This window comes from Leptosomus discolor, chromosome 16, assembly GCF_034619465.1.
Source record: "Leptosomus discolor isolate bLepDis1 chromosome 16, bLepDis1.hap2, whole genome shotgun sequence".
NCBI classification, from domain to species: Eukaryota; Metazoa; Chordata; class Aves; order Leptosomiformes; family Leptosomidae; genus Leptosomus; species Leptosomus discolor.
This window is the reverse complement of record NC_141406.1, coordinates 13,099,760-13,110,688: the sequence shown is the minus strand read 5'-3', so window position 1 is coordinate 13,110,688 and position 10,929 is coordinate 13,099,760. Positions and strand designations below refer to the sequence as shown.

The 10,929-nt window shown below is 40.3% G+C and overlaps 1 protein-coding gene across 1 annotated transcript; it reads left to right on the top strand.

Annotated features, from left to right (window-relative positions):
* The first annotated feature begins 117 nt into the window (after positions 1-117).
* Positions 118-10,643, top strand: TCTN2 (tectonic family member 2). Its single transcript, XM_086473970.1, has 18 exons — positions 118-205; positions 1,022-1,135; positions 1,447-1,520; positions 2,082-2,277; positions 2,525-2,625; positions 2,878-3,074; positions 3,310-3,433; positions 4,096-4,231; positions 4,920-4,985; positions 5,830-5,958; positions 6,256-6,333; positions 6,661-6,741; positions 7,053-7,164; positions 7,553-7,656; positions 8,057-8,213; positions 8,879-9,004; positions 9,522-9,610; positions 10,460-10,643. The coding sequence occupies exons 1-18, from the start codon at positions 118-120 to the stop codon at positions 10,573-10,575; spliced, it is 2,088 nt and encodes a 695-aa protein (XP_086330096.1). The 3' UTR covers positions 10,576-10,643.
* The last annotated feature ends 286 nt before the right edge of the window (positions 10,644-10,929 follow it).

Below are 10,929 nucleotides of genomic sequence, written 5' to 3'. Positions count from 1 at the left end.
GCAGCCGCGCCGCCGGCAGCGCCTCCCGCCCCTTCCCGTTGCCATGGCGCCCCGCCGGCGCTGCAAGATGGCGGCCGGGCGGCCGCCGGCTCCGCGGCGCGACTCTCCTTAGACGACATGGAGGCTGCTTTCCTCGGGGCGCTGCTGCTGCTGCTGCTGCTGCTGCTGGCGGCACCCTGCCCCGGGCAGCGGGCTTGGGATCCCGGTGGGTGGAGGGAGCCAGGGGCCGCGATGGATGGTGGGCGAAGGGGAGGCTGCTGAGGGAAGGGGGCCGAAAGGGCGGCCAGGGGTGGGGGGAAGGGAGGGTCGGTCTGCGGCGGGACCTTGCTGACTGACGGCGGGGCCTGCCCGGGTGGGCGTGAGAGGAGGCCTCGGAGGCCCCGAGGGGTCCCCAGGGACCAGGAGATCGGGGCTTTTGGGGCCTGTCCCAACCCGCAGGTGCTGGCCCTGGAGTTTTCTGCCACTGCTTGGCACTGGGGGAGACGGAGGGGGAAAGGTGGAGCTGCTTATGTTGGATCTTTCAACCTGGTGAAAGGCTTTAAAGGAAATTCTCGTGAAACTCCCAGCTTGGAGCCCTAAACTTGAAACTACATCCATGTGCTGAGGGCAATAGTCTGCAACTACTGGGTCATGGGTAGTGCTACCCCCCTGGTACCCTTCGTGGGCACAAGAAATTAAAAAGTGTGAAGTCAGCAAGAAATGCTAAATATGTTTTTTCCTGACCTGTGTAGTATCTGCATGGTCCAGTAAGTGCTGCAGTCTCCTGCCTTAACGTTGCACTGCTGTGTGTTTACGGGGCGCCTTGACAAACGTAAACGTAGAGCCTGCTGCTCTAGCACTTTGAAATAACGTAAATACAATCCTGTACTGGGCATCACAGGAGATTTTTGTTCTATTTGTGACAGTTTAAAATATAGGAAGGTAAGAATCTAGCCCAAGTGTAAAACCTCGATATGCCTTACAGATGTTAGCTTTTTCAGTTAGTGTGTGTTAAGATTTGTTTCTTCCTCTCTTTTTTTAGTCTTTCAGCCTTCATTTATCCATATGTCAGGACCCAGAGTCAATTCATTTTTTCTTGGAAATTCTTCAGGAGTTAATTTTTCTATAATTTTAAGTCCTATAGATGAAGAGACAGGTAAGAACACTCCCCTTCTCCCAATAGTATGTGAATAAACATGGGGTTTTAATTATTAATATTTTTTGACACTAAAATTACTGGAGAAATAGCAATGCACTTCATTTAGTGTTTTAATAGTTACTGAAATAGGAACTACAAAGGACTTCTGCTGATTAAGGCCTTAGTCTTCTGTTGACTCCTTGTCAGCTGGGCCTGCGGGTGTGCCTTCTTGAAGGCACAAAAGGGGTTTAAATGAACTTCTTATTTTCCACTGTTTTCTAAATGACAGTGGAATATTTTTTATTATTATTATTTTTATTTTGATACAGGAAAATTGCAACTTGCAAGTTGCGGTGGAGGTAAAGGAGCTGGTGATTGGAATTTGAACATAACACCTGGTATGGTATGTAAATACCGATTCTTCCCTAAAATGGGAAGGGTTGAACTGTCGTATATTAAGGGCTGATGAAATACTAGCAAAATATTCATGTACTAACAACCCAGTTTGAATGTCTTGCCCTTACCTTTTTTCCTTGACATATCCCTTTGTGTGGATGCCTTTGCTGGAGTTTGCTGAGGTGCAGCATACGTAATTCCTTAGGGCAAACCAACTCTGCAGTCATTCCAGTTTCCAACTGAAGGCAGCTGTAAAAACGGAAATTCTCTTTTCGGTATTTGTTGTTTTCTTTAGAACTGTGATTTCTGAGGTAACTTAATCTGTGTGCACACCTTAGGAAGTTCTGTGTACCGTTCATATCCTCACTGTCTTTGTGTATCTCTGTAGCAGGCCCTTTATCATTCCCATCTCAGGAAATGTCTGATTTTATATAGAAAGAATATCATTATCACACTGACAAAACACAGTGGTACTGAAACTTCTCTTTCAAAGCTGATGAGTGGTATAAATAACAGTAATTTAATACAAGCTGTCAAAGCTGTCAAACTTTATTTTGCATTTTTGCAGAACACTTCCAAAGTGACTATAAGCTTGGCTAGAAATCTGCAGTTGTGTTTGCCGAATGCCACTGACTGCTGTACGACACCTCTCTGCGTGGTTGAAACGCTTCAGGTTTTAGCTTGCCGTGGTTCAGCGATGTTGGCGCGTCTCCTGATTCAAGCTGAAATTCATGCCAACTCTTCCTTTGCAGGAAATGTGTCAGGTAAGCGTTTAGATACGCTGAAGAAGAAATGGTATTTTGACTATTCTTTTCTTCTGTATATGAAAAGATAAAAAGTGGGATTTGGGCAGCAATAAGAGATACTGAATAATCATTAATGGAATTTAACAAAAGGTTTGTACATGGTCAGGACAAACTGTAATGTGCATGGTCTATTTATTTGGATTCCAGTCCGTTTAATCTGATTTTTCTTTTTTTAAAATTTTTTTTCTTTTAATTCTTTTTACAGAAAATGCCACTATCATCCCAAACCAGGTGTTTCAGCCCTTGGGCTCTTGTCCTTGTGACTTGACAGCTGGAGCTTGTGATGTTCGTTGTTGCTGTGATCTGGTACTTATTTCATATTAAACTTCAATTAAGTATTTTCAAAATTTCTAGGCTCGTGTATTGTCTGGGGGAGAGAGAGGTGCTGAATGCTTCAGACTAGATGGGGCTAGAGGGCTTGTTTGGATTTTCCAGTATTTCTAATAATAAATATAAGCTCTCTCTAAAAAATTGGTTTGATTGCCCTGTAAGTATGGCTATAGTGCCTGTGGTAATGCAGTTACCGTGCTAAAACGTGACCATTCTTTTCTCTTGCAGGAGTGTACACCAGAGTTGAAGCAGTTATTCAATGAATCATGTTTTGTTGGAGTGTTTGGTGGGGATGTAAACCCACCTTTTGATCAGCTGTGCTCTTCTCAGACAATGGAATATACCCCTGATTGGTTTCCCTTCCTTTGTGTACAATCTTCTCTTAACAATACACCTTTTCTTGGTTACTTTTATCATGGCTCTATGTAAGTCTTAAGAAAATTAGTTTTCTCAACACATGCGTTAAGCATGTGACCGAAAATATAACCTGTTTTTATAAGGGAAGTTATTTTGAAATTGGAATTTTAGGGTGTGAACTTTAAATGCAAATGGAGAAATGTCATTAGTACTATATGAGAACATGAGACGTGAAAGCAAATGTCTAATTATTTGTGTGAGGTAGAGAGTAATGAACTGTTTAATTTTTAAACTTGTTTGCAGTTCTACACCCAAAGATCCTTTGTTTAAGATCCCTCTGCAAACTTCTCCTGGGAGACTTTTCACTGGGTACAGACAAGGAGATCCAATTATGACAGAAGATGATGACTATTTTACCATTCCCCAGGTAATCACTTCGTGTTTAGGAGCTTTTGATTCCTCTTGGTTTGTTTGATACCCTCCGTATATCACACTCCTTATGGCTTTGTAACCAGATTCTGCAGCTTGCTGTTGTGAAGGGCTGGAATATATTTTTCACCAAAGAAAAAAAAAAAAAAAGGCACAAGATTATTATTAAAAGTAAACGTTATCCTTCCTGATCCCCCTGCCCATCCCCCAAAATGGTAGTGTCTTAATTATTTCAAGAGGTGAAAGCAAGCTTGGCATCCCAATTAGTAGTTTATGACTTACTGTATTTCTGTATTGTTTGGTTTGTCTGATGCATTGCTGAGCGCTACAGTTGGTTTTCCATTTGAATCTTAGTCATCTGGTTGTACTTTCTTCAAATTCCTTTTGCATTTTAGAGAGACTTGGTTATAATTATTTTGACAAATTAGGATGGGGCCATACTGTACACTGAAATTAATTTTAAAGCTGTGCTTTTTAAATTTTAACCTGTCTTTCGCCACAGATTGGGGTGTTTTGGTCACATCAGATTACTTGTTTGTCAAAGTGTCATATATGGCTGTAGTACACACTTGGAGCGTTTCACTAACAAACAGTCTTCCGATGAAAAGCAGGGGGCTAGGAAAGGGTCCAACATGCTTATTTCTGTCGAACCACCTGCAGCAATCCATGGCTGGACAGTGTGTTGGGAATGCCCCCGTGGCATTTCTCCAGAACTTTGATGTCAAATGCCTCACTGATCTAGCATCTTACAAGGAAGGACTGCCCCACGACGTGAGGATAAACAGTGGTACTGGAGGTATGCTGCATAAACCCTGACAGAAACGGGTTTCACCTTTCTCAGAGCTGCTAGAACAGAACGGCCCCGAGGGCTGTTGACATGGTAGCACCTTTGTTATCTGGTGGCTGTAGTTCAGTGTTTGGGGATGTTTTATTCCTGTTTCTGATGACCTTCTAGCAAGCGTCCCGCTATTTCCCAAGATTTAGGATATAAGAAGTAGTGGAATTGGCCTTTGTTTCCCATTTTTCTGTTTCTGGTGACTCATACTGGTTATGGCTACACGTGACAGAACAGCACCTCTCCCACTTTCTGTTTTCAGGCTGTGGCAGAGCCCTTTTTTTGTCAAGAGGGTGCAGTATCATCATTTAAGAATTAGTGAGAAGTGGTTCCTTTCTGCATTACGAAAGCATATACTTAGGAAGTGTCATTCTGGAGTTTGAGATAATATGATTACCAGCATGAAAATAATTTATTTTATGCTCCGTAATTGCCTAAATTTGTTGATCTATATTACATTTGTGAGACCCAGAGATAACTAGCTATGCTCTGAAAATACAGAAACGGTTTGGTCCTTTACCAAAATTAATTTTCAAAATAGTTTTCTATTCAGTTTTCATAACAACAAGGATTGCACCTGGGATGTGAAGTGTGATGTCTGTCTCTCTTATTAGTCACGATCACAGCAGTGTTTGTTTGTTATTCTCAGACTTCATCCAACAAAATGTCATCTACAGGACCATTACCAACAGGGGCAAATTTGTCGCTGACAGTGGTATGTCTCTTCTGTTTAATAAATACGTCTCTTACCTAACCTGGACTATGTAAGAAATAGGTGATTTTGATGCCTAAAATGCTTACCTGCTGCTATTCTTAGGAGGGTCTTGTATGTTATCTAATCCTCAAAAAATAAACTATTTCGCTTGCTGCAAAGCGGAAAATATTTGGTTTACCCCAACTTCATTTGAAGTTGATCAAGAAATTTGGTCTCTTAGCTTACATTAAAAGTAATTTTTGAGAAGGAAAAAAATAAACAACGAAAAAACCAAAGATATAAAGAACACTTGAAAAAAATCTCCAGGATGAATATTTAAGTGGGATGGATAGACTGTAAGCAGAGGTGTGTGTCTCTGTTTTGTATGCTCTTGTGCCTTTTTAAGGGCCTTTTTCAGCCAATGAAGCAGTTATTTAATATAGAACAGTGCTTCCCAGTCAGTGGGAGGATAATGCAGCACAAATGAAGCTAATGGAATCCCAGCTAATGTGTTTTTCTGGGCAGTGATGGCTCCCTGGGAGGGAGGAGAGGAAAGCAGAGGGAGTCCTGAGTCCAGAGAAGTGCATCAGCTGGTGATGTGAAGTCCACTGCTGGCTTCTTCGGGAGAGGTTTAGCTGCAAAAGGACCTGGAACTGCTGATGTTAACGTATTTAGAAGCTAGGGGGTTGTTCCGTCGCACTGTACAATGAGAGGGGACTTAAACAGTAAAATACGTTCTCAGAGAGATAAATGTAATTTCCAGAATCCTGCTGCAGTTTTTTAATGTGTTCTTTTTCAGCTACAGGAACATGACTTTCTAATTATCAGTGCTTTGCATTATGGCCTTTTTTTTGTTTTCTGCCAGAAAGCCTTCATACCGCTGAGGTCCTGTATCAAAATGTAACTTTTGCAGAGCATTATACGTTCATTTGGAAGGACAAGAACATAGAGCGAATAAATGTCACAGTCTTCCTCGGCAGTTTATGTGATGGAGGTATCATGAAATTTCTTTTATCGCTTTTTTTTTTTTTTTTTTCTTCAGCATGGCAATTCTGTGATAGAATCTGTTATTTACTAATACTTCTTAAAAAGAATTTCCCCTGGACTCTGGAAAGAAAATTTATGGGGTTAATTTACATTAATTTGTATTATTTTGAATCTTCTGTTTCTAGTGAAGGATCGAAGTTGGTATCCTACACAGAGCATACTTTTTTTGAATTTACAGCATACTTTTTTGCTAATTTACTTGTTTAAAAATAAAGTTATATTTTTTTTTTTTCTCTTTTACCAGAAATACTGACACAGAGATTCACAGTCGAATTTCTCAGTTTAAAGAGTACTAATGCAGCAGAACAGTTTGGGCACCCAGGTATTAATACTTTATTTTACCTCTCAAAAATGAAAAGAAAAAAAAATTCATCTTGTCCAGATTATAATCAGTGACTACGTTTTATATCTCTCTCATAATTCTTTGTGTTGTATGCTTGCCCCCACCTTCCTATCTTAATGCACTGCCAGTTGTAGTAGCAGTGACTGGTTCGTTGTTGTACAGATACTGATTATTTCAAGTGAGTTTACATTCCTACTGTGATGGAACTGTCTGTTCCTTTCCTTCAAGGTTGATGGTGCTTGTTAAAACAATGTTAATGCTTACAGGTTCTTATCTAGTGTTCACGATTTACCCTTCTATGTTTAGGTTATCAAGCTGGAAAACCAGTGAGAGCTGCAAATATGAACGCTTCTGATACTTTTGGAAGCCTAAACATTTGGCAGCCAGGTACTGGCTTGTGAGGTTGCAACTTCAACTGCAGTTAATGCTAAAATGCCTTTTTTCAAGCTACATATTTTAGTCATGAATGTCTGCAAAATTTTGCTTTTCTAGACTATTCCCTAGCCTTTGTTCAAACTTCAGTGAGTAAGCCTTTAATGCTTTCTTGGAAAATTTAAGTCAAATTGACTTGTATGTATATTTGACCTACACTACTCTGTGTTTTGCGCTCTAATGTTTGATATTTTTGCACAAAATTGAAAGCTAGAGACCAAAAGGTTGATATAAGAAAGCTCAAGTAAGATGTTTTCATTTCCCAGCTGGCAGAGGTTTATGTACGTCGGCAACTCATACACCAGTTTTATTTGGAATAGATTCACTCTCTGGGTGCACTCTAGAAGTTGGTATTAATGAAGATTGCAGCCTTTTAAGGTGAGCTATGTAGGTTAGATTGGTTTTCCCTGCATCCCTCTTGTGGCTTGTTACCTGAGTCTCTACAAGTGCCTGCCATCAGCGCTGTCACGTTCTTTTTAAGTGCTCATGTATGCATTTCAGCTTTCTGTGGTTGATAGTCTCACTTTTTTAAAAAAGGGAAATTATAATAATGGTTTCACTCATATCTCTCCGTATTCAGAGAAGGATTATGTTGGGGTGGAATGCTTTGCCATTTCTTCCCTTTAACAGCTAACTCAATAGTTGAAGTTTGGGGTTTGTTGAGTGAGAACATCTTTCAGAGGCAGCTGACCTTATGATGTAATAGTATTGCAACCCAGGGTGGTAGACGGTGCAGATTGACTTTTTGTGCAATCTTACGTTGCAGAGGAAATGTAACTGAGCAACTGAATTCATTGATACGAGCTACTCACGTTGGAAAGAGGGACAATTCAAGTTACAGCGATCTACATGACTGGGTGGAAGTTATACGTAAGTGAGGTTCGCGTTGTTATTTACAGTCTAAATATGCCCCGGTGATGAATAAAGCATCTCAAAATAAACCCCAAATGTAATTTCAAGTGCCTAAAGATACTGATCTGTGTGTTTGCATCCATCCATCCGTATGTGGACACATGCATGTGTAACAGTACATATATGGATACTGCACCAACGTGTATTTTACTGGCAGCCTGTGCAGATATGACTTGGTATTTTAGTTCTCTGTTGATAAAGTACTCCTTTATGTGTATTTTATGTAGAGAAAACATTTTTTTTTCCGTATTCCTATGTGACAGTTACCAGTATTTCGTGGCACTATGACAATATAATTATGGAAAAGATAATGTTTTCCATAACGTTTCCATTTAAATAACTCCATTCTCCTCCATAGGTCTTGATCCATTGAATTCTGATGCCAACGCAAGCACTGGAAGCTTGAAAGGCATTTGTCCAGATATTCCTGCAAATCTGAATATTCGCATTATCTTTGCTGATGTGGGTGCAGTACAAGGAATTCCCCAGCAAGAGATTCTTGCTGTGCAGATCAGGTAGAGAGAGTTGTGTCTCTGGCTATCTGACAAATAAATGTTTCCTTTTGAGACTTGCTTACCTAACACATCCAGATTAAATTTTGCAAACAAAAATGTTATTTTGTTATTTCTAATTTTTTACATGCCTTTTGTTTGTGCAACCCAAATTCCTTTGAACATAACCGGGTTAACCTTTCTCTCTCTGAAATGAAAATGGTAAAAAAAATATTAATGGTTAAAAGCAGATACCCTTCTACTTCACTGAAATATGAAATAAAAATCTATGATGCTGCCAGCAGTAGGCATATGCAGGGCATTCTGTCAGGAGAACGTCTTAATTTCTTGTCACATGGTGGAATTGACAACATTGTCCTGTGTTCTGGCTTACCCCAATGTAGAGCTCTTCTTGAGAGCTGTGGTAAATGCTTTATTCTTTCCTGAAACAGGGAATTTTCACTTTGCAAACATTCTTTTCCCCCAAGTCCATCCCAATCAAATACATGGGATTCTCTTCCACTTTACCTCATTTCCAGACTTTGCAAGATCTCTCCCTGCATGGCGTTGAGAATCCAGAGATCACCAACCTCCTCCTAAATACTGTGGGTTTTGTCCTTTCATGGTTATGTTTAGGTTCTAAATTTCCATTTACAGCCCTCAAGTAATACTGTTGCATGTTCTTACAGTTACTCAACCGTCGTATGGCAATTCCAGTGCGGGCTTGTCTGTGAAAACAGCGTCAGCTTTCTCCCCATCACTGCTTCTGTTCAGTTCATTAAAGTGCCAGCTCAGCCACCCATTCCACTGACAAGGTAATTTTTGTAAAAACATGGATACTTCACATTATGTTAAGCAGATGTGATGTGAGTAGCGTTGATCAAAAGTTGCCTTGGTTTGGTGGAGTACAGGGCAAGAAGGCCTGGTTCAAAGATTTCTTGAGTAACAATTCTGTTGGCGGAAATCCTCCCCAGGAGTCTGAAGAAGGTGAAGGGCTGTAAGGTACCCTGCAAAATTGCCATTTGGTTTTAGCAGAAAAGCTTTTGTGTTGTTTACTTGAGTGGATGAGGGGTGGATGAGTGAGGCTCCCAAACTATCCATTGTCTGAAAATGTTCATCACAAAATCACTAAAAATGACAGAAATGGAGTGTGGGGGAGGGGCTCCTGTTTTTATTAGAGAAAAAGGTCAGAATAATGAGAAGCTTGTGGCTTAGTTTTGTTTTTTTCCTGTAATCTGGACACTGTTTCACTTGATTTTTTTTTTCCACTTGTGCTGGTGTTCTGTAGTTAATAAACCTGTGTTGTTTTGTGGGTTTTTTTTTTTTTCCCAGATTTCAGATTAATTATACAGAATTTGACTGCAATCGAAACGATGTGTGCTGGCCACAACTCTTTTATCCAATGACACGGTTTTACACAGGTAAAAATAATAAGCAATGTGGAATGCCATGAACTGGCCGTAGTTCTTTGAAACATAGTGAGATGAGTGGAGTTTAGTCTGAAAGAATACTTTGTGGTAGGGAATTAAAATTTCTCTTTTAGAAAGTGTGGTCCAAAAAGCTGTTTAAATTTTTCATTGATAATGCATTAATTTCTTAGTTAGACTAGTGGAAAAACCAACAATTACTAGAAATACTTTCTGGAGAAGCTTCAAGTTTTCTGAGTATCTGTTTGGCAGAGGGAGATTCTCTTTAACTCCCCTGTAGATTTTGGAGGGAGGTACGCTTTCCGAGGCAAAGGAGAATATATTGCTCGATGATACTGTTCTGTGACCGTTTCCTACTGTGATTGTGGTGTTGTCGGTGTGTCCCTGCCCTTGAAGGGTGGAGGGAGACAGTTTCTAACTTTGCCAGTACGTGTTTTTCAGTCAGCCCACGTAAGTTCCAGTAACAATTTGCCATGTTGGTAAGACAGTTAATTTTTAGATCTCCTTTGTGTGAAACTCTGGCAGATTATGTTTTGGGGGAGACTCTGTAGATGAAGTGTCTGGCGTTTCCAAGGGCATCAGGGCACCTGGACTCTGTTCTGGGAGCTGAATGGGCAGAGGCAAGTGCCTGTGTTTATTACCTGAACAACCTCGGGGACTAAAGTTAGACGAAGTATGAAAATTTCTAAGTATGAAGCATCTTAATTCCTTATTTTGTGCTTCATTATTTTATTCAGGCTATGCATATACTTTAATCTGTATCTTTTGGGTTATTGGCTAAACTAAAATTTAGCTCTTATGCTTATACTTTTTTTTTGCCTTTCTTTTCTTTCTCTTTTGCAGGAGAACCATATTCCCAGTGTCTTGCTAAAGGCCTGTCATTGGCATTTCTTGTTTTACTTGCAGCAATTATGAGTAACCCTTGGTTTTCTAAATTATGGAATAGTTCATTGGTTTAAAAAATGTTGATGTAAAGAGAACCACTTTTGTTAGTATTTTACGTACTTTTGGGTAAAATTTATGGACATTCTTGGATTTTTTTAGACATTTTATGTAAACATTTAAAGATACATAAAATGAATACTCTTACGGTATACAGAAAATGGTTGTGTTATTCCAAACAAAAAGTAACAGAATTACTTTTTAAGTGCTGGACTCTCGTTGGGAGCAGCCAGAGGGCAGCGTTGACCTCAACGGGGAGAGCTCTGCGGGACCGGCCGCAGGCGGGTGCGTCCAGCCCAGGGGCTACAAAGGGGCCGGGGTTGTCCTCATGGAGGGGGGCTTGTCCTCATGGGGTGCTTGTCCTCATGGAT